This window comes from Eptatretus burgeri, chromosome 6, assembly GCF_056783735.1.
Source record: "Eptatretus burgeri isolate ZD-2024b chromosome 6, Ebu_testis_v1, whole genome shotgun sequence".
NCBI classification, from domain to species: Eukaryota; Metazoa; Chordata; class Myxini; order Myxiniformes; family Myxinidae; genus Eptatretus; species Eptatretus burgeri.
In genome coordinates, this window is record NC_140966.1 from 5,424,543 (window position 1) to 5,448,096 (window position 23,554).

Genomic DNA, 23,554 nt, shown 5'->3' on the forward strand with positions numbered 1-23,554 from the left:
CTGCTTTTTGAGTGCACTTGACATTGCACGACGCGCACTCTCTCCGGAGCACTTTCTCTCGCCAGTAACCGATGACGTCATCTCTCTACCTGTACGTACCTCTGCGTTCATGTCCGTCGTGATTGTTTCGACAGTCGTTGCATTGCGGTCCCTTTGCGACCCCATTCATCGTTTCCCATCAGTGCGATGGACATCCTTCGGGCGGCCCATTGCGACCAATTGTGATGTCCAATTGTTTTTTGTTTTTTTTGGGGGGGGGGGGGTGTGTGACGTCATTTTGTGCTCGACTGCCAATACCTGCGAGCTTGTGGAGTAACGATCCTGCGATCAAAGTATCCCATGACATCATTGTCTCCCATTGTGTGGAGTTTTAACCGCAGGAGGGTCGAGGGGGTCTAAGGTGTCGATGATTTGTGGTTGTGAGTGATTTGGATCACATTCCTCCTCCTGGTGTTGGGCAGTTCACAGTTTCGTTTGAACCTGTCCAGACTTGCCCTGTGGCATGCATGGCTTTCCTTGTGTATTCTTATCATGGAGCATGGACATTGGTAGACTGTGGACGGTAACATGAATTGGTGAACAATGAGCCGATAGATGTGGCCCATATGGCATTTGAACCCCCCCCCCTGCATAATGAGCCAAGGGTTCAGATTGTGAGCACCAAGAGGGGGACAACCCATTGAAAAATTTTTTTTTCTCATTTTTCTCTAGAATGGACTGTCATTCTCGAGTGACTGCCACTTCTTCACCTTTGACAATGTTCTGGGCCACCCGAGCACACCTGAGCCGTCGGAGGGAGAAGAATTTGCGGAGAACTTAACGGAAGGTTGTGGTAGACCCGGTAAGCATGAGATCTGCCTGTTGACGAACGTCCGGTGTCTTTGAACGCGGGTGCTCTCCGGAGAGAGTGCGCGTCGTCACGTTATGTGACTCATTTATGTGGGGAGGAGGGTGGTGGTGGTGGTGGTGGTGTCACGGCCGTGTTGGCTGATGTAACGTGGTGAAATTTCTGATGTGTCCTTGCATCAGCATTGCTCCCTCATCCTCCCGCTCTGGATTCCCCCCCCCCCCCTTCCATGCCTCCTCGCATGCCTTTTCAAAGGAAAACGGAGCACCGAAGGGTTTGGGTTTGTCTGCCAGGCTATGTTGCCTTGCTCATTTGAAGTTGCCCATTTCGAAACAAAATTTTGTCACATGGAATTATTTAAAAAAAAAATTAATAAAAGTTATTTAAAAAAAAAAAAAAAAAAGGAAGAGGAGAAAAAATTTTTGGTTTTGTATCGATGACATTGCTGATGATAACTTTCTTTCTTTTTCCCTTCCACCTTCCACCTTTCATCTTCCACTCTTCATTTCTTCTCTTTCACCGTTCTTATCTATCTATGCTGCTGTTTTATTGCTGGCTGTCCTGATAGTGTTTTTTTTTTCTTCTTCCTTTCTTCCCTCCTTTATCCCTCCTCTTTATACCAACTTGCGTAGAATAATTGAGAGTAAATGTCTGTCGTGGGTAGAAATTAAAAGTGCATTTTGAAATTTCAACAAAATCTAGTTTTGAACTCAGGAAATGTTTTATTCATTTAAATTGATCGTCGTGCTTTGCATTCAATCTGATTCCGAGGCTTGACAGTTGTTTAGCGTCCGTTGTGATTTGCTTGATGATTTACATTTGAGGTCCGAGCCAATATATTTAGGGGGGCAGGGGGGACTGGTGGTGAAAGTTCCTTCCATGTGTAACCAGGTGCAGACGATTCAGACGTTTGGAAGATGTACTCTTCTTGTACCAAACAGCAGAAGTTTTATTATTATTATTATTATTATTATTATTGTTATTATTATTATTTTAGTTGTATTTTTCGCTTCATTCCCTCTTCTCTGCTCCTTCCCGACCACCTTTACCTACTGAGCATGTAATATGTAGATGTTCTGACGCCCTTTTCTCGCACCCTTTGAGTTTGGGAGGTCTCTGCCGTCCACCCAACTCCCCCTACTCGTTCCCCATTCACCCACCAAACTACAAGGTCGTTGAATTTGGTAAATCCTGAATCGATGTTTGACCACACTGTGTTGATTTGAAAATACATATATTTGTGTAGTGGTGTCCCCTGTGAACTGTGCAGGGTGAGTCGGAGTGTAGTGTGGTGTGGTGGCCCTTTAACTTGCGGCAGAGTGCAGCTGGTGCACCACGAGTCCACCCAGAACGGCGAGGACCAGTTTCTGGAGGCAGTGCTTTGTAAATGCGGAAATTTCCAGCAATCGAGGGGTGGAGGGAGGAGGGGATCGGTGAGGTGTAAGGAGGGGATAGGGTGAGCGGGATGGATTTTTCTGCACATCCTGTAGTTGGCTCGATGCCATGATGATGACGCAATGCCTTTCCTCCTGTTAGTTTTTTTTTTTTTCTCATTCATTTTTATCATCTCCTTTGTTTGGGTTCCTCGCATCAGACTTGCTCCGGGTCGGCCTCCGTCGTACGTTACGTTATCGATTGTGAGCTGAATTTTATTGATCGTCAAGAAGCTTGCTGATGTGAAATTGCATCAAACGCTGGTTTACATAACGGCATCTGACTTCTCGAATTCATAGCTGCAAAGCTGTTGTTTTCTTTCGTTTTCCCCACGGTTTATTGTGTTTTCGGTTGAAATGCGGTTACGTAATGCTTCTGAAGCTATTAGCTGCTCTTTTTCTCAAGGTGACATGTACATGTGCGACTGCTGTTTATGATTTTATTCTCCAAGCACTGTATATGTAGGGTAGGGATGCCAGATAAGTTGCGCTTATGTCATCGTGCTTTCAAGCACAGTAATTGGCATGGGGGGTTTTTGGCTTTTGGGAATAAATACACTTGTTTTATTTGTCTAATTCTGTTGTTCTTGATGAAGCCAACGGTCTTCATTCATTTGTTTAAACTAAAATGCAGATATTCGCTGTACCGGGTGGCCCAGAAGTAATACGACAGTCGGAGAATATCGACATCTGAGCAGAAAAAGATCCTCCATGGTTCAAGTCTTCCACTTTTGGGGATTCTGCAATCACAATTATGCCTGGTGTTGGCTTAATGGTTAGGGTAGTGGGCTTGGGATCCTAGGGTCCTGAGTTCAAATCCCGCTCAGCTGTTGAATTAACACCAGGTGGGGTTGACTCTGCCTGTCATCCTTCCGAGGTCGGCAAAATGAGTGCCAGCTTGCTGGTATACTGTGTCGGAGTGGCGACCCGTCCAGGATTGTTCCCAATAGCCAAGGAGACTGCTTCGGTGGCACCAACGCTCTGCACAGAGTATGGTCCTAATGGAATGGATGGATGCAATCACAATTATTAATTAATAACATCAACCAAAAAAACAATTGACAATCAAAATAATTATTACTTCTGGGCCACCCGGAATATAGCTGCTGTTGGAGGAGTCGAGCTGTACTTTTATACATAGCGATGTGATCTTGCTGGAGGTCCTCAAACCCCTCAATGTGTCACGGAAGAGTATCGTCCCACGTGTTGAAGTTCGAGCAAAGGCTTAATCCCCTTATCGGGGCTTCATGTTTATGGCGATGGTTTTGCAATGGACATGTAGCTTGAAACTTGTTATACTTGGAAAGCGAGATCTTCCGTCGCTCTGTGGTCGGGAAGTTGCAGCGGGAAAGATGAGCTTCGTGTTTTTACTACGGAGTGATTTATTGGCACCATCGGAATGCTTGGACTTAGGAGATTTGTTTTCATTCATCGTTGCAGCCTTCCCATGCAGCCAGCCGATCGATATAGTTGATCCCAAGAAACGCAATAGGAAGAAGAAGAAGCGCAATAGAGCAACGGATAGTTTCACCGGCCATTTTGAAGGTAGGCCTTCTGGTGCTATTTGTGCTCATCCTTGACTTTTTTATCACTTCTTTTTCTGGAAATCATCTCATAAATTGAGTTGGGCCAATTGTACAAATAGTTTGTTTAAAGACATTTTAAAATTGCTCGGTCATTGCCTCCTTGGCCTACTGTAAGAGAGTCATCTGGTGTTGGGCATGGGTGGGGGAGGGAAGGGGGAACACACACACACACACACACACACACACACACACACACACACACACACACACACACACACACACACACACACACACACCTACCTTTGTAATCATGGTGTCAAAGGCTGAAAAGTGCTCTCCAAATCGAGGATCGGTCTGGCCATTCTCACGTCTGCAAAGGCGACATTGAGAGGCCGAGGCAACCTTTGATTTATGGCCTGCAACTGAACAATGTACAGATCCTCATTGCAGGATGCCTTGTGGAGGAAAGTCCTGCAGGACTATCGTGTGCGATGCAACATTAATCCTAGTTGTTTTACTCATGGGATCCCATGTCATGCTTCTTTGTTGGGTTTTGTGTTTTGTTGTGGCAAAGATGCGAATGGTCAAATCTGGGCATCACCGTCTGCTCCTCTCCCATCCTCACCATTGTCCCTTTTGTAGATCTTTATCAGCTAACTGGCGAAGCACTGGGAGAGGGTGCTTATGCTAAGGTACAGACCTGCCGGAGCCTTATCAACAACAAAGAATATGCTGTTAAGGTATTTTTTTTTCCATTGTCTTGCCTTGTATATGCCATTTGTTCACCATTCTTTTCCTGAATTGCTCAGGAATCTTATTTCCGAATAAATGTTTACATATATACATGTGTATGTGTATGTATATATGTATATATGTATATGTATATGTATATATATATATATATATATATATATATATATATATATATATATATATATATATATATATAATGACTGCATTTGGTTTGTTGAAAAAAATTTTTTTTTGTCCTGTGCCATTTGTTGCGTACAAGTCTGTAGACATACTGTTGCAACAAATTGCATGAATTCTTCTTCTGCTGTCTGACTACAACCATCATTGTTTGGGTTGTGTTGGCTCTTCGGCTGCAGATGCAAGCATTTCAACCTGCAAAAGCATTTTTGTGTAGAAAGCTCCTCCTTTGTCCCTGCTGTGTCTGCCTGGCAACAGCATCACGTGATTATGGCGCCTGTCCAATAGTTTCAAGCCTCGTTTAGCTGATCCCGCCTCCTTTCCATCTGTTTTCCACCCTCAGGTTTTCTTTTGTTCATGCAACGATTATTTTTTTTTTCTTTTCTTCTTCTTCCTTGCCCTAAATCTCTTGGCGCACACCTCGTAGAAACTTGCCCTTCGACAGACCTTGACTTGTGGTTGTTTTCTTTCCAAATTGCCCGAGTTTAACTCCGAGATCCCGCCCAATACGATCACGTGACTGATCGTTCGAGCCAGTCTTCACAGCCCATTGGTTGTTGTCCTCGTTGTTGGGGCCGGTCCACCGATGTGTGTTTTCATTACATGGGGGGGAAGTGGGAGGTTGGCGGTGGAGGGAGTGGGGGTGGGGTGGGGAGAGTTGCGGGGAGTTACTATCGGTCATGTACGCACAGCCATAGAGTGAATGGCATCACGATGGCCCGCATTGCCTTTTCTCACTTTCTGATAACTGTGAAGGAATTTTTTCTGGCCATTGGGGGAATCATGTAGGAAGTTCGTTTTGTTTTTCTACTATTTCGCTCTTTCGGTAAAGTCTCGAGTAGAGCGTGATCGCAGTGTGAGACTGGGGGGCCTTTGTCGTCGTTTGCATTTGGAAAAAAATAATAATAATAAAGAGGGGAAGTTGACTTTTTTTAAAAAAAAAAAGGTGAATTATTATGTATTTTGCAATGTCGGCTCAAACATTCATGGTATTTCAATGTGTGCACATCTGTACCATAATTGGCCATAAAGTTGTTTTTAATACTCTTGGACAGCAGCAAAAAAAAAAAAACCTTGCATGTTATTTTTGGTACAATGTTGAGTGTCCGATTTTACAATACAGTATTAGTGCACGATAAGTTGCTTGTGATCTGGTTTGAGGTTTTGTTTTCCTTCGTTTTCCTCTTTGTTGTTTTGTTTTTCTCCCCCGATCTCATTTTAGGGACTGGCAGGATAGCGTAGATACACACGCATACGTACACACACTCGCCTTCTGAGCTGTCGAGTCTGGGTTTGAATTTGTCCGAGCTATAAACCATCATCCTTGTGTTTCTCAGGCAGGGTGATTCATTGATGTGTGTGCCATCAATTATCGTTAGTTAGTAGATGTTAAAGAGCCCACGGTGTCCTACTCAAAGAATAGGTGAGTTATCGCTAACACCCTGACCAAATTTCATCCCCCTCAACTGGGTGTCGTGCGACGGAGTGGTGACGCAGGAGTGTAACCCCGACCATCGACATTGCTTTGATAGAACTAGCGCTCCTTGCAGAGCGTGGTGTGTAATAGATCATTTGACCCTCGTGTTCTATTGCTGTGAATCTTGGCTCTTTGTCTAAGAGATCATACTTTCATTTCCCTGGACAGGCAACTTTTATTTATTTATTTATTTATTTTATGTACAAACTTTTTTTTAACTCTAAATCCCTGCTCTCTTATTTTCTTTCCCCCCCCCCTCTCTGAAGGTTATTGAAAAGACTGCAAATCATAGCCGCAACCGGGTCTTCAAAGAGGTTGAGATTCTATACCAGTGCCAAGGACACAAGTGAGTTGCAAAGTTTTTATTTATTTATTTTTTTTAGTTTTAGTCCTGTTGAATATATATATATATATATATATATATATATATATATATATATATATATATATATATATATATATATATATATATATGTGTGCATGTGTGTGTTTTCTCAACTTTTCTCATACTTCCTGACAGTTGATGCTTCATGTAATCCTTAAATGTAATGCTCCTCTCACCACTTGGTGGTTTATGTCACCTTCCCCTGTTCAGGAACATACTTGAGCTCATTGAGTTTTTTGAAGAAGATGACAAATTCTATCTCGTCTTTGACAAAATGAGAGGAGGTAAGAATATGCAACTTGTTTCAATCATGTGTCCAATAGCTTCATGTGATGTCGCAGCATTGCGACTGTTTGAACACTCGCCGTGCAGGCTCGTTTTAAACACCGAGCGTTGATGTAATCTGACCGTTGCAGCAATGTTGACAGGTCGTGGCCTGTTCTGTGTTGCGCAGGGTCAGTGTTGAGCCAGATCCAGCAGAGAGGCCATTTGAGCGAACGTGAGGCGAGTGAAGTTGTGCAAGACATTGCCAGCGCGCTGCACTTTCTCCACAGCAAAGGTGGGGAAATGCTTTCCAGTGGTCCTCATGGCCAGCGACTGTTCGTTTCCTGTTGCTGCATTTTGTTCACAATGCTTTTGCTGCCTTTGTGTCTTTGAAGTCTTTGGTTTATATCTCCCTGAGATTTACTTATTTATGTCATGACTTTTTTTTCTTTCTTTCTTTCTTTAGGGATTGCTCATAGGGACCTGAAACCTGAAAACGTGTTATGTGAACACTCTAATCATGTAAGTGTCAAACGGTTGTTTCTTATTTTCCCTGATTGTAATTTTAAACCAACTGTTGAGCTTTCTTGTCCCCCTGGGACTTTCTATGCATCTTGTTCAGTGCTAATGTGTCTCTCTCTCTCTCTCTCTCTCCCTCTCTCCTCTCTCCTCTCTCCTCTCTCTCTCTCTCTCTCTCTCTCTCTCTCCTCTCTCCTCTCTCCTCTCTCCTCTCTCCTCTCTCCTCTCTCCTCTCTCCTCTCTCCTCTCTCCTCTCTCCTCTCTCCTCTCTCCTCTCTCCTCTCTCCTCTCTCCTCTCTCCTCTCTCCTCTCTCCTCTCTCCTCTCTCCTCTCTCCTCTCTCCTCTCTCCTCTCTCCTCTCTCCTCTCTCCTCTCTCCTCTCTCCTCTCTCCTGCCCCCGCTGTGTTCCCAGCTTTCTCCTGTACGTGTGTGTGACTTTGATCTGGGTAGTGGAATACGACTGAGCAGCGCTTGCACACCTGTGACCACCCCTGAGCTGCTAACACCGGTATGATAACCTTCTTCTTCTTCTTTCGGCTGTATCCGTTAGGGGTCGCCACAGCGGATCATCCATATGATCCGCATAGTGATTTGGCACATGTTTTTATGCCGGATGCCCTTCCTGACGCAACCCTGGTCGCCTCTTACGACACAGGGATATGGTACACCTATTTTAACCGGGGTATACACCGGCCCAGTATACTGGTACTCATTTCGCCGACCTCGGAAGGATGACAGGCTGAGTCAACCCCCTGGTGTATTAATTCAGTGGCCCAACGGGGCTTGAACTCAGGACCTCTTGGATCCCAAGCCACTGCCCAAACCACTGTGCCAACACCAGGCTACCGGTATGATAACCTGACGCGTTGAAATGCTGTGGAGGTTCACCTGGATTAAAAAAAAAAAAAACGAGTAAAATGACCTGGATTTGCTCAAGTTTTTATTTTTGTTGTTTTTAATTGCTTCCTTCCCTCCACCCCATCCTTTGTTCACCATTAAACCTCCTCTACTTCAGCTGATATTGGCCCTTGTGTTATGAATTGGTTTGTGTATTTGTCATATGTTGCCCACTATACAAAACGATTGGAGTTTGGAAGTTGTTTAGTGTGTTTGTTGTTTGTTAATGTCGCTCGATGGCTAGACCACTTGGGAATACCCAGAAAAAGTCTGGCACTGACAATGCACAACATCCTGTGAACGGACTTGCAGCTGACTCTGCATCTGCCCGGCTTTGAAAGTTCCTTTGGTAGTTCACGCTAATAGTTGAAGGATCGAAGGAGTGAAAAAGGTGCATACTACAAAAGGGGGAAGAGTGGGATGGTGCGGAGGGTGGGAGGCGATGAGGCACTCCAATGGAAACTTCTATGTTCATGCAATGATGGAACCTTTGGTTCAGAAGCTTAATTTCTGTTGTGATTAAGATTAGGTTAATAGTGTTTAGCTATTCAAATTGGGATTTTTATTTTGCTTATGATCACTTACCATAATACAGCTTTGAAGGTGGCGCCGCCTACTGGAGACTGCATCCGGTAATTGTGTCAAATAATATTTGATCGGATACTGTCGGATCCCACTATTCACGGACCCCATGTATTCATGGGTAATGTAGTGTGACCTGCTTCGGCATTTTCGCTTCGTGTATACGCCGTTATTTTATTTTATTTAAAAAAAAAAAATAAACACTTCAGAACCGGTCTCTCATAATCGGATTCAATTCTCCAATTTTCTCCAATCAGATCGTCAATTCAGATTCAGACCCGGTCACTCTATATTGGACATGCCGCTTCTACTCTCCCAACAATGAATGGAGGCCCTCAATATCAGGCATGACATCAGGGCTCTCTCTGGATATACGTCGAGCTTTTGATGCAGTCTGGCATCGTGCCTTGCTCTCAAACTGTCTGCCCATAAAATCCAAGGCCAACTCCACTCTTGGATTACTGACTTCCTCCCCTCTTATATATTTATATATACAACGTGTGACTCAACGGAATCCTTTCTTCTCCTCTCCCTGTCAAGGCTGTAGTACCCCAAGGCAGTATTCTAGGCCTCAAGTTATTCATAATCTTCATCATTGATGTTACTGACTCTCTGGAAAATCCTCTTTATCTCATTGCTGATGACTCCACTCTGCCGTAACATCTCTCGTACTTCTGACAGACGGGTAGCAGCCTCTTCCCTCTCCTCATACCGTGATATAATCACAAACTGGTCAAACACAATTTTGTTTGTCTCCATATTGTCTGCCCTTTGCATTTTCCCTTACCCCTCATTCCCTGCATCCCTTGTTTGTCCATAAAATAAATAAATAAATAATTTGTCCTGACATTTGTGGAATTTTTCAGGCATGTATTCCACGCGAATAGCGAGTGGGGGGTCCGACAGTACTATTTAATAATAGGGGTTTGCAAGATGGCCTAGAGGTATACACACTCTCCTCGAAGCTTTTTAACCAGGGTTTAAATCTCAAACCAGCTATAAACTGCCATCCCGGTGTGCGTTTCATATTACACAGAGTGTGGTTCATCAGAATTTAATCATGCTTTATGATATCATCGTCGTCTGTTCGAGCGAACTCGGGTATTTATGATTTTTCTTCCATAATAATTGGTCCAGCAGAGAGCTGATCCATATTGTTGAGAACAGGGTGGCCACAAGACATCTTGCCTTGCTTTGGTTCCCATCTCAGAAGTTGCAATGCAGTTTCCTGCTTTCTTCTCCAAAAATAGCCGGCAAATGTTGGTCTTCGTTTGAAATTTTTTTTGATTTACTGGATGCAAAGGGAAATCCGCCATGTAGCTCTTCATTTGCTTGATATTCTCTCCAGCTTGGATTCAGTGCTGCCCACAACCCTGAATAGCAGCCATCGAGTCGCCTCCCAAGTGTCCAACTCTCGGCGTCATATAGAAGCAAACTCTCTACTTTTGCACAGAAGAATTCCACCTGAATGTTTCTGCCAAGATTTGATTTCCACATAATATTGATCTTATTGAGTGCTGTCCCCCCCAAGCCTTGGCTTTTCTGACTTTAAAATCTTTGTTGCTTTTGTTGATCCAGCACCCAAGATATTGAAATCGGCGACCCTTTTAAAAGCTTCTCCACCAGTCACTGTTCTCCATCTTGATTGAATGAAATGCACTCTGTCTTTCTCGTATTTTATGGTGTACTTTTTAATATATTTATAATATAATATTTCACAATTTTGATGGTATACCACCCTCTGCATACCCATTTCTGGTGACAGTGCGGTTCTGCTGAGTTCATGGCACCAGAGGTCGTGGAAGCATTTAGTGAGGAGGCATCTATATATGACAAGCGCTGTGACCTCTGGAGTCTTGGGGTACTGCTTTACATCATGCTGAGCGGCTCACCACCATTTGTGGGAAACTGTGGTTTGGACTGTGGATGGGACCGTGGTGAGCCCTGCCTTGCCTGCCAGGTATGCTACTTTGGTTCTACGTCTTCATATCTCTTTGTAGTGCGGTTATGAGGGTTTGTGTTGGCGTGCAAATGCAGTGAGGTGATAAATGCCCCCTCCTCGACCCCAACGCCTTCTTCGTATTCCAGACTATGCTTTTTGGGAGTATCCAAGCGGGGCGATACAGCTTCCCTGACAAAGATTGGGCACATGTTTCAGTGGATGCCAAGGATCTCATCTCTCACCTCCTGCAGCCTGATGCAAAGGCCAGGCTGAGTGCCAAACAAGTCCTGCAACATCCCTGGGTCGCTGGCGTAAGTGCACACAGCATGTATTTGGAAGCACCACCACCACCACCACAACAGCAACTTTTCCTCAGTTTTGACACTTCAGCACTTAAAAAAAAAACAGCATTCAATGTGATGTTGCTTCTCTTCTTCCTTCCTCTTGCTTGCAGCATGCATCCCAGCAAATATTGACAACACCTCAGCTTTTACTCAGGTAAGGCTTCGTGTATGTACGGGTTTTTTTATCTTGCCAAAACGAAGTTTTTGCAAGATATGTTGGTCAGCTTGTATGTTTTTTTTTAATTTTAATTTTAATTTTGTTTGTCTGTAATCACGTATCGATCACTCTGCAGAGCACAGTTGTCATTGGAAATGTTTGTAACTTCGCATATCAGAGGCCTATAGAGGTCCCTTTCAGTGCATAAAATTTTCAAGGTCAAGGTCAAAGGTCAAGGTCACTTTGTCGCAAATCGGGGGAGTCGACGAAACCCTTATTTTTTGAGTAATTTTGATCGGATCGTCTTCAAACTTCATGGGAATATAGTTCATGGTCTGGCGCTCAGCTGATTAATTTTTGGTGGCGATCGGCCTTGACCTTCATGGTTAGCGCTGGAGGTCGAACGTTTTTGATCCCAAGGTCAAATTTTGAAATCTTGGGTACCATATCGTGTTATACCTCAAATTGAACACCTCGATGAGTGCTTTCTAGATATGTCAAGCTTGAGACGTTATGACGTCATTTGGTGACGTTATGAGGCAAATCATATTTTTCATGGTTACTCTGTAAAACGATTCTCATCGGAATCACTCGTAGGCAGATATTCCTCAAGGAGTCGCTCCTGGTGGATAGCAGCTCTGTTCACCTCAGTGTGACCTTAAAGAAGTCACACGTGGTCACCTTTTGGCAAGATGTTTTTTTCTTTTTGTTTGTTTTTTCTACTCGCAGAAATCCGTGGTAAAAATTCCACGATATAAAAAGAAGAAGCCTTTTTCACTTTAGAAGTAGTAAGAGGAAGAGGGCAGACAGCATTAGCATATGTATTGTTGCGGACTCGGGATTGGAGGTTTGCTACGAGGGAAAGCGCTCCGGTTCCTCTCGAATGTCCAGTCCAGAGGCCACCAGCCGCAGATAACTCTGCGACCGACCAAGCGGCTTGCAAGTCAACCATGACCGCCAATGACCGTATTGCCAATCCTGGCAGGGTTCTCACTACTTCATGAGTTACCTTTCCATTGGATTGGGAGGATCAAGGTTGGAGGGGGGGGGCTCTTGCCCTCGTTTATGTACTTGTCTTGTCTTACCTGCTCAAGTGCAGCCGAGCAGAGCTGGCAAATGTGGAGAGCCATTCGGTGGGGTACAACTTCCCCTGCTAAAATACATGCGGACTATGCTGGACCAATGGAGGAAAGGACAACAAAGACGGATTTTAAAGTTCAACCAATGATCTCTTTCTTTACACACAAGCAAGCAAAGCAATTGTGAAAAGCACATTATTTACGAGTCTTTATTCACCAAGCAAGCAATGATTAAAGGGAGTATTTACAGGCAAAAGGCACAGAAGAGCAGACTTAACCTTGATACGTATTCCCCTAACACAGACATAATTAGACAAAAGACGTATGGACATCATTCAATCCAGGAAGAAGAAGACAAGAATAACGAAAATAAAGAAAAGAAGAGAGCATGGGGTTGACTCCTTCCCTCACCTTGCACAACCGAACGTGGCTGCGCCGGTTCAAATGTATTGGGGAGGGGGGGGGGAGGATGGATAAGATTGGTGATACAATGGGATGGGATGCGCAGCCACGTCTGAGGTGTGCAGCACCAATAGGCAAGTCCTCTCCGGCATCCCAGATATGCCAACGGCACTCTGCTCCATTTTTGCTGTGCACCTGGGACAAGTGGCTCCACATGAACCAAGCTAGGTTATGGGCTTTCTATTCTGCTCTCCTCCGCACTCTGGACTCCTTCCTTCTCTCCTCCACACTCTGCTGTCCTTTATGTTCCTTGCCGGACAAGCTTTGAGGCGACTCTGTTCCGGCCACACTCTGGGCTTTCTTCTCTTTTCACGATATCGCTTGCTTGGGTTCCGTCTCATGCGAGCCTCTTTCTCATTGTTGTGCATCCATTGGGGATGTGTCCATAACACTGCTTTTGTAAAAAGCCGCAGTCCCTGAGGGAGCTTTCAACGCAGCCCTCACCCTGTCTCTCACGTGCGAAAGATCTGGAACGTGCCCTCGGCTCTTCCCTGCACACATTAAACCTCCTTTGTACTGCATGCACTGCTCGCATGAGAGAAGCGCCGCACACCGTACATACACTTTACCGCGTATGGGAAGTGTTTTACTTTATTACGAATGTAACAAGCGTTGTGCTTTGTGCCACAAATGTGTGATGGTTGAATTTCATCTATCTATAATTCCAGGTGTGCATGCGTGCGTGCGTCTGTGACCGCTGTTTCTCGACAACCACTGGTCCGATCTAATTGAAACTTGCCAGGTATATTGCTGGGGACCTGTGGATGTGCCTTTTCAAGGTTTGATATTAATCGGACAAGTGGTTCCCAAGTTATAGCCATTTATTTACCAAACCAATGACAGTACACGTTTCTGCGTGGGCGTGGCCGATGGGGAAAGGGAACCATTTAGTTACCAATGACAGGACACGTTGCTGCGTAGGCGTGGCCGTTGGGGAAGAGATCCTCAGCCACATTCCCCATTACGGGTTACAACGTACGGACTTCTGAATCGTGATGACTTGCTGTATTCTAATAATTTCTCGATTTCTTATGCGCATTTATAGATAAATACAATGCCCCAATCCAGTTGTCATTTACGAGAGCGAAGAAATGGCCTGTGTGGTTGTTTGAAAGTTTTTTTGCATGTATGGGCACACGAGAGCGAAGGAACGGCCTGTGTGGTTGTTGTTTCTGGCACGCGGTTTGAAAGTTTTTATTTTTTTTATATTTGCACGTATGGCCACGTACGTATGGGCACGCGAGAGCGAAGGAACGGCCTGTGTGGTTGTTTGTGGCACGCGGTTCGAAAGTTTTTTTTTTTCTTGTATGTACGGCCACGCACGTACGGGCGTGCACTGGTTGAGTAAAATCTGGAAGAAAAAAAACAAGAAAAACATGAGAAAATTAATTGAACATTTACATGTGCAGTACTAACATACTCAGGAGAGGGGGAAAGGGGGGAAAGGGGAGAAAGGGAACGCCGAAGGATGAGCCCACTCTCCGGAAATTGATGCGTGTAAAACCTCAGAAGGAGAAGGGCAGAGAAAGACAGAGGTTTACAGACTATTCAAGGCTCGATTTATTTATTATTATTATTATTATCATTGTTATTATTATTATTTGCACAAACGAGAATCTCTTCTAGTCCTTCCCTCTATCATTCGCTTCGCTCGCTCACGTTCCTCCTTTCACCCTCCGTGCTTTGCTGATTAATTTATCTTCACACCATTCGTCTTCATCATTCGTTCTTTCCTGCATCTTCCGTCTCCATCCATTCACTCTCTTCCTTCATTTATTTGCCTTCCACCCTTGCACACCTTTGATTTCACGTTCCCACCTCCATCCCTGGAGACTCATGTAATGCATACCTCGTGTGAGGCCACGGCTATGCGAGGAGCAGGAGGGGAGCGAGTGCAGAGGGTCTTGGTTTCAGTCAGGATGTGGGAGCCAGTCAACAAGTGTAAGGTGTGCATGGGGTCTGTCCTGACTCTCTGCACACACGACACCAAGTAGTGCCAAACTCGGCTGCACATAAAGCAATGTAAAGAATTGATGAATCTCAATTTTTTTAATTTTATTTTAATGGGCGCTTATGTCAAGTCGAGTTTAGGCAAGTCGACCTTAGGTAACCTGAGGTGTGTGTGTCTGTGTATATTTCTATATATATATATATATATATATGTATCATCTTGGTTGAGAATGCAGTGTTGGGGAAAGAGGAGCGAAATAGACTCCCATTAAAATGTAGTTTTAAAATATTTTTTGTGTTGCATTTTAGTTTCATTAAAACATGTTTAAAAGAGTGTACTCCACAATGGCTGAAGTTTGGCATTTGTTCTAATTATTGCTACCTTGTTTTCCCAGGAACACTTCTGCAAAAGACCTTACCAATTTTGCTTCCGAGGCGCTGGCCATGACTCGACGGCTTGAACAGGAAGAAGCTGATGCTGAGTCCTCTCCACCACAGTTTTGCCCCTTCAGCCTGTCCCCTCCTTCCCAGTCACGTCTCGCCCGACGCCGTGCCAGCTCAACGTCGAAAAGATCGGGCTTGGGCCTACCTCGCAACGGCATTGTGCTTGACATGATGGGCCCACATAAGGGGTTCCTGACTTGATCCTTCCTGTTCAGTTTTTTTTCATTAGCAGTCAACTTTCCAACCAGGTCAAACTCGAGCTTAGCCAATACATTTTTGTAACCGTCCTTCCACCCCACCTAACCACCAAACCTTCTCACATAACATTAAACCACCTGTGGGAGATGCTTGACACTAGCTTCCTACTTTCCATCATGCTGATATTGAGTAGTCCCAGATTATTGGAAACACCAGGTCGCAAGTTTGCTTTGACTCACACTGGAAGATAATTTAAACGGAAATTCATTGAAGGTTTTATTATTCTTCTTTTTTTTTTTTTTCATAGTTCTACTTCTTAATAATTTTTTTTTATTTATGATTTTTATCCATGAGCTTTCTGATTCGCACATGTACTTTTCATCTGCTGGTTTCCTCAGCCATCATCCCAACGTACACTTTGTCCTTTAACGCCTTGACCTCGCCAGTAACCTATTATATGTGCACCACCCGCGAGCTTGCCAGGCTTCCCGCCTGCCTGCCCAGCAGTGCACCACCCACCCCGGCATATAGAAGCAGGCTGTTCTCCAGCAGCTCATAACTTTAACTTTGGAAGTTGCACTGATTAAATTTGTTTAACAGAATATCTTGGTACATGTAGCAAATTGGGCATTCTTGTTTTAAAGTAGCAGCATATTTCTTGCAGTTATTCAAATTCTTTTTTTTTTTTTTCAACAACTTTTATTTTTTATTTTTTTGTTTTTTTTTTGTTCGAGTTTGTATTTTGCATGGTTATTTTCCCCCTATTTTTCCATAAAATTTGGAAACCTCCACACCCATGTGTGGATATCATTCCTATGCAAATGATGGTTGGGTATCTCTCCTCTCCCCCCCCCCACCCCATCACTTATTTTTACCCATCTCTTTTTATTATTATTTTTTTTAAACCCCTTTTGAAGTCATGAATCACTAAACTGCTTTATACTTTTGCGATTTTATTATTTTCATCAAGCTGACATACCCTCCAAGTTAGTGACTCCCATGCCCCCCCCACCCCTTTCCCCTCTCCCATTTTACCTTTCCCTTCTCCTTTCTATCCCCACCCCATCTCCTTTGTACACTTATCCTTTGATGTGAAAATTGTCCCAGATTTTTCTCATGCCACGTAGCACAGCTTCCAACAAAATGCCCTTTGGGTCAGAAATACTGTCACATACGTTGGGAATATGCATTTCTGGACTTGTTGTATTTGCATCTGTACAAGTGCACCATCTCTGGAGCAAAACTGATGACCGTGTATCTGAATTTTTTTATTTTTTTTTGCTACTTCTTTGACATGCCTCTCCAGCTGCCAAAATATTGCACTTTTTCTTTGGTAGCTTTGTGTGAAATTTGTAACCCAAAACCTGCAGGCAGGAAGTGAATCGCGCACTGCAAGTGGGATAAAAGAAAAGAAAAAAAAACTACCTCGGCTTGAAGCAAATAAGCAGCTTAAGTGCTGTCGTTGTCTACGGCTTTTTTTTTGAGCAGCGCGTGGTCGTTCGGACTTGTGTTGAAATACAAATGGCGCTGTGCAACACAGAAAGTGGATTGATGTGAGAGAAGAATTGGCAGCACACCTGTTTCTCTAGCATCGTGTGCTGCCTGTTTTTGCTGATTTCTTCTGGCCATTTGTACATGCACTTTATGGATTTTCTACAATAAATCTTTTATATGGAAGGTTAATGTTGGTCTCTGTTTCATTTTTTTTAAACTTTCCATAGCATGTGTTTTCGTCTAATTTTGGTTGCAAGGTTGATGTCCATGTTGGTGCTGTGATAAAACTCACCGATAATGGATTATCTGAATCGTTCACTGGAAAAGAGATTTCAACTTTCGTCCTGTTACTTTACTCTTGGTTCTTTTGATGGCAGTTATAAAGATTTTTTTTTTCCTTGTGCTATGAGCAGACTGCAATGATTTCTTCAGAATTATTTTTTTTTTTCAGTTTCCTCACTCATCAAATGCCTGATCATCATACCAACAAATTGCTGGATACATTGACAATGCTTATAAAAATGCCCAGACGTCAGCGTCCGTGGGTTTATTTCATTTCCGCACGTGCCATAATCTCGATAATCTCTTAAATGAAGCAGATTTACAAAATTGAAACTTAGCTGCAGTTTCAACTGGTATAAAAGTGTTCATTTCTCCAATTCGGACATATTTGATATTTTGGGTGTCTCCGGAAGGTGTGTGTTTAATACGACGGTTCGGTGATTGCTAATCACTTGCCAAGCAAGCCATTCCTTATCAACCATTTCGTTGGAGTGCTTAAGTCACTTGGCAAGCTCTCTACAATATTCATACTGTTACTGACCACTGGAAATCAATCGACTTAATGTTCAGGGGTTACTCACCTGCGATGACTGTGTTTAATACAAACAAACAAAAAAAAATCCACCCAGGTGACACCTGGGGAAGTGGGTACCATTGGGAGAGTTGATATACTAGTACGATGATATAATGATGGTTTCAGTTACAAGTGATATTAGTAGAGGATAAATGGGGCTTTTGAGGCGGCCATTCAAATGAATAGGGGGAAAGGGAAAAACTTTTTAACTTAAGCCCCAAAAGCTCAAAATAGGAGACCGATTTCCTTCCCTCCCATACAAGCAAATGTAAAATTGAGAATTGTTGATTAAAGCACTTCTTTCCTTTTATATTTTCATTCCTTTTAAAGAGCGAACCAATGAATATTTGTCCATGTTCTCCTTTAGGGAATAAATTAATTTTCCAATTATATTCACTTTATCTCTTCAAGCACGAAAGAAAGGGCTGTTAGGGTGAGTTTTGTAAAATTGTGAAGTTTTGTTTTAAGCGTTTTCAGTTCGTGCTGTGAAAATGAAGTATTCTGTGTCCATGTCTCTCGTGGTTATATTTTAAATCATTAGAACACTAACAGAACAAAGTTTATCTAAAAACAGCTTTTAAACGTCGGTTTTATAAAAAAAGCATTCAAATTAAGATGTTTCATTTTCGTGTTAAAATGAGTCAGACTGCTTGAGAACGTCTCGCTGGAAACAAGCCAAAAAATTCCGGCCATTTCCGATGTGGGACACACCCTGAAAAAACCATTGTTGGGTAATCTCCCATGATGTCATCAAGTTGGTTTAAATAAGCAACTTGCGTGCCGTTCGTGTTTTATTACGAAAATGGAGCGTTCAGATTCTTACGACAACCTTACGGATCAATCGTTTTCACAAGATGAGAGGTGAGATCTTCAACCCAATTCATTATTTATTGTTTAAAACAGAATTAAATCATGATACAACCAATAATTATTGTATGTCTTTTTTCTAACAGGTTCTCCCCAATAAGAACATCGTTAATAACTGATGTTGAAAATGAGTTATTTGAATATCACGAGGAATGGATAAAAATGAACGACTTTCTTGAAGACATTTATTTGTTTCCAAAATAAGTGAATGATATTATTGTTGACTGGAAAGGAATTCTCTCACGTCCTTTGATCTCGAGTTCAAGGTGACAAATTATCACACACTGTGTGTGTGTGTGTGTGTGTGTGTGTGTGTCTCTCTGTTTATCTCTATCTGTCTCTGTCTCCGTCTGTCTTTTTTTGTTCTCCTTATACACAACCTTTTATTTGGTATGGTGGTAATTAATTTAAAAGCAATACCACAACTTGGTGGTAATTTTTGACTACTTGCTTTTTATTTTCAGCATTAAAACTGAATCATACATGGGTGGGGAAGCGAATGAATTTCGCAACCTTGAATGGGAAGATGTTGAAATTCCATGGGTGATGATTCATTTCAAACTTGTTCCAGTTTAAATCCTCATCTGGATGAAATGGAAACAAAACTCGATCTTCTGGAGGTAAATGTGATATTTATTATTTTTATTAATATCATAATATAATCATATTCATATACCCCAATTGTTCTTCACTCTTTGTTTTGAACAGAATATGTTGATTGAGTTTCAAAATCACAAGACATCTGAAGCAGACTGCTGGGAAAGATCGTCCATTCTCGGAACTGAATATTTACCCAAAGAAAAATGTTTAATATTGTTACGAATTTGGAATTCAATTGCACACAACATACAGGTTCCCTTAGTCAGCTATGTTGATAAGTGCATGTTCCCTAGATAGCTCACCTTCCATTGTTTAAATGTTCAGAGATTGATTAGATGCGCTGTGGATCGATTTAATAGTTAGGGAACGAAACAATGGAGACGTCCCTCCGAAGAAGAACCCTGCGGTGATGTCAACAACTCCCTCCCACCCGTGGTTGAGTGGGGGGGGGGTGGATCACGAGGACATGAGTCACGCCGGGTGCGGGGGAGGGGGTGCAAAGGATAAAGAGGACATCTTTTCTGAGCCCAAAAAGAGTCCCGTGGGAGTCCCGTGGTAGGGCTGAGTTCGTGAAAGTCCCGTAAAAAGAGTCCCGTGGGAGTCCCGTGTTCGTAGGAGTCCCGTGGCAGAGTTTGTGTGCTGAGTCCCGTGGGAGGAGTAAGCTTTTTGCTTCGGCAGTTGGGGGGAGTCAGGAGGAAGCCAGAAGTCAAGGAGCTGCGTGGAAGTCCGGGCGTCGCGAAGGAGACGCGAGCTGGAGGCGCAGCCTTGCCTGCTGTGTCACAAAAACCACGCGTTCATATGGAGAGAGCCGGAGAGAGCTCGCCTGCCACACGGAAGGCCCGAGCTCGACCGCGGCTACGCTAGCGTCCTTGGGGAAGGAGCATCGCGGGTCGCCCAAGCGCGTTCGTGTGGAGAGAGCCGGAGAGAACTCGCCTGCCACACGGAAGGCCCAAGCTCGACCACGGCTACGCCAGCTGCCATGGGGAAGGAGCATCGCAGGTCGCCCAAGGGTGTTCGTGTGGAGAGAGCCGGAGAGAACTCGCCTGCCACACGGAAGGCCGGAGCTCGACCGCGGCTACGCTAGCTGCTGTGGGGACGGGACGTCGCGGGTCGCCCAAGCCAGACACCAAGAGGGTGCAGGTAACCTGCAACGGTCTCGTGGGACTCGTTCGGTCTGCCAAGTCCCACGCCATAAAGACCCAAGAGGTCCAGTCTGACCCCATTGCCATTGATGGGGTCTTTTTCCTGCTTTTCTTTCGAATGAATGTTGTGGCGCCAAGTCCCGTAAGTAAAACTGTGCAAGTGACTGTACATTAATAATTGCTTATAGACAGTTGTAGTTCTTTTGTCGTGCTTTTGTTGCTTGTATAATTGCATACGTGTTTTGCCTTATTTAATTGCATACGTGTTTCATTATAATAAATGTCCTTGTGTGAATGTAAACCTGCTCGTTGCGTCCATTCCCTCATTGACTGAACATTTCGTGTGTTCGTAGTTGGAAAGCCGTTGGTTTGCCGTAATAGGGGGACATTTGGACCGACGGTTCTCAGCGATTACGCCGCTCGGAATCGCGCACGGACAAGCTCGCCTCGGCGGTTTGTTCCGTACGAGTTCTGTCAAGGGTGGAATACCCTGGTAGTTGGATCACGTGGGTATTTAGGTACATTGAAGATTGGCAATCGACCCTACCCCACGTGATCTGCCGATTGGCGTATTTCAGTTCTTGTACAAGGACCCGTCGCTCGGAGTTATCCGGGCGGCGATCTATATTCCGGGCGATCAGTCGAGCTGACTAGACTTGCGGCTCCATTCAGAGCGGTCGGTTGGCGGCCGACCCCTGGCCAGTAACAATATTTTCAATCTTGATTAATTATATTTGCTTTGCTTTCAATTATTTAATTTTTAGTTATAAAAAAATAATAAAGGAAGTGCAAATGAGTGGGAGGTGCACTCCCCCAATGACCCACCACCCCCTCATCCCACTCCCCTCCCCTCCCTGTGTGTATGTGGGGAAGGGTGGGGGTGGGATGAGGGGGGTGGTAGGTCAAAGGTTGGGGTGCACGGGGGGAGGGGGTGGGGCTTGTGTGGATGGGTGGGGCTTGTGTGGATGGGTGGGACTTGTGTGGGTGGAGCAATTTTTTTAAATTAAATAAACATGTGTGTGGGGAACTAATTAAGTAATCACTAATTATGTGGATGTAGCTTATGTGGGTGGGGCTTGCGTGAATGTGGATTATGTGGGTGGGGTTTGCCTGGGTGGGGCTTATGTGGATGTGGCTTTTGTGAGTGGGGCTTGTGTGGATGTGGATTATGTGGGTGGGGTTTGCATGGGTGGGGCTTGTGTGGGCGGAGTCAAAAAGGGGCGGAAAATGTAAATTTTTTTTATCAGTCTTTTGTAATTCCTGTGAATAAAATGAACCTAAAATCTCTTCTTCTAAATCATATACCTTATAAGTCCAAGGAACTGTATCTATTACATAAACAATTTTTAAAAGTTCATTTGTCCATCGCTTTTTTTATAATAAACTTTCTTCTAATTTGTCATTCTATAAACTTTTTCAAAATGAGATTTCCACCTATATATTTTTACGATATCACCAACTTTGAACTTACGCTTTCTGACATTAATCTCTTTTTCATATTCTAATTTTGGAAATGTTTCTGATGGTTTAGTATTTGTTGAGGTGTGAATCGTATCATTATACTTATCTACAATATCCTGAATTAAAGATGACCATTGTTGAGAACCGAGTTGGGTGAATTTTTCTGTAGTCTCTCTTTTAAAGTGCGATTGAATTGCTCAATAACAACCGCTTTTCCTTCATTAAAGGTACTGTATAATACAATGGTATTTTAAAGAAAATTCATAAATATTTTGTTGTAGAACTCTGTACCCTCATCAGTCCACAATTTTTTTTAGGTTTTCGCTTACTTTTATTAAATATCTGTTGGAAGGCTAACATGAGTGTATTCCCAGTTTTGTTTTTCAAAGGGACGACCCATGCATATCTACTTCTCAAATCGATAACGGTTAAAGCATACTTGTACCCCTTATCATTATTGAGTTCAATTAAATCAGCATACCACATATAATCAACTTCCTTGGAATAAACCTTCCTTCTACGAAACTTTGTGATTATTGGTTGATGTAATTCATCAGCTAATTGCTCTTCAGTCTTAATGACATCATTAGAACCTATAAGTTTTTTTTGAATTTCCAAGTCCAAGTTTCAATTTAGCACTGATCATCTTCTTCACGATGAACCATCAACCTTTTCTCTCAAGGTTGGATTTTGTATCAGAGACAAATTATACAACATTTCTCTATCGGCTTCATGCTTTTCTTCCAATGCTGTGGTATTTCCATAATCAATATCGTGCCTCATGCACACTTCATCAATCCTATTGATGAGTTTACTCCATGGTTTAGGATTGTCTGCCTCATCTAATCTTTTCTTCAAGTTTATTCCTGGACCACAGAAAGAATACCATGATAGGTGTAATTCCCCTGGTATTCCAGTAGTTGTAAATTTACTTCTTGATAAAAACTTTTTTTATATCTCCCCCATGTTTGTGTTTGGACATAAATTTGCTCTTTTTAGAGCCACACACCGAACATATGCCTTTTTGTATAACCCTGTTATTTTTACTTTTAAAATATGAGATTTTTTCGTATTAGTTTTCTTTTTACATTTAAGACAATTACACATTTATTTATGAGAAAAATTCCTAGAGAGTGAGAAAACCTTTTTAGTTTCCAACATGCATATTTGAATCTTAATTTTTAAAATATAAAGAATCCTCAGAAATGTCTGCACTCTCTCCTCTATTTATTTAAGAAAAAAATGTAAAACTTTGATGAAAGTCAATCACACCAAGGAAAACGATGTTAATAGTCTTGACGCAAATATTTCGAATGGACTTGTCATTTCTTTGTTTTCCTCCTCGGTGCGTTGAGATTTATTTATTTTCTGTAATACCCCCAAACTTTTTCTAATCTCACTGGTTTCCAGATTTTTTATATTTATTTATTTATTCTCTCTCTTTCCTCCCTCTCCCTTGCCTCCTCCTTTCTCTTGTCCCTTGCCTCCTTCTCTCACTTCTCCCTCTCCTCCTTCTCTCTCTTCTCCCTCTCCTCCTTCTCTCTCTTCTCCCTCTCCTCCTTCTCTCTCTTCTCTTTCTCCTCCTTTGTCTCAGTTTCTTCAACTCCTTCCTCGTCCCTTACTATAGTTGAATCGCCCTCACCCCATAGAATATCATACATATATTCATCAGGATTTGTTGTTATTCCTGTATCCAAA

The 23,554-nt window shown here is 43.1% G+C and overlaps 1 protein-coding gene across 1 annotated transcript in view; it reads left to right on the forward strand.

Annotated features, from left to right (window-relative positions):
- LOC147024169 (MAP kinase-interacting serine/threonine-protein kinase 1-like) overlaps window positions 1-17,119 on the forward strand; it is a 17,186-nt gene extending 67 nt beyond the window's left edge. Inside the window, exons 2-13 of the mRNA XM_085883818.1 lie at window positions 712-841; window positions 3,721-3,825; window positions 4,449-4,546; window positions 6,480-6,559; window positions 6,809-6,882; window positions 7,053-7,157; window positions 7,329-7,384; window positions 7,794-7,889; window positions 10,626-10,820; window positions 10,949-11,113; window positions 11,257-11,300; window positions 15,190-17,119. Coding sequence (XP_085739944.1) covers window positions 712-841; window positions 3,721-3,825; window positions 4,449-4,546; window positions 6,480-6,559; window positions 6,809-6,882; window positions 7,053-7,157; window positions 7,329-7,384; window positions 7,794-7,889; window positions 10,626-10,820; window positions 10,949-11,113; window positions 11,257-11,300; window positions 15,190-15,439 — 1,398 coding nt within the window. The 3' untranslated portion in view covers window positions 15,440-17,119. The remainder of the gene's footprint in view (window positions 1-711; window positions 842-3,720; window positions 3,826-4,448; window positions 4,547-6,479; window positions 6,560-6,808; window positions 6,883-7,052; window positions 7,158-7,328; window positions 7,385-7,793; window positions 7,890-10,625; window positions 10,821-10,948; window positions 11,114-11,256; window positions 11,301-15,189) is intronic.
- Window positions 17,120-23,554: the final 6,435 nt, after the last annotated feature.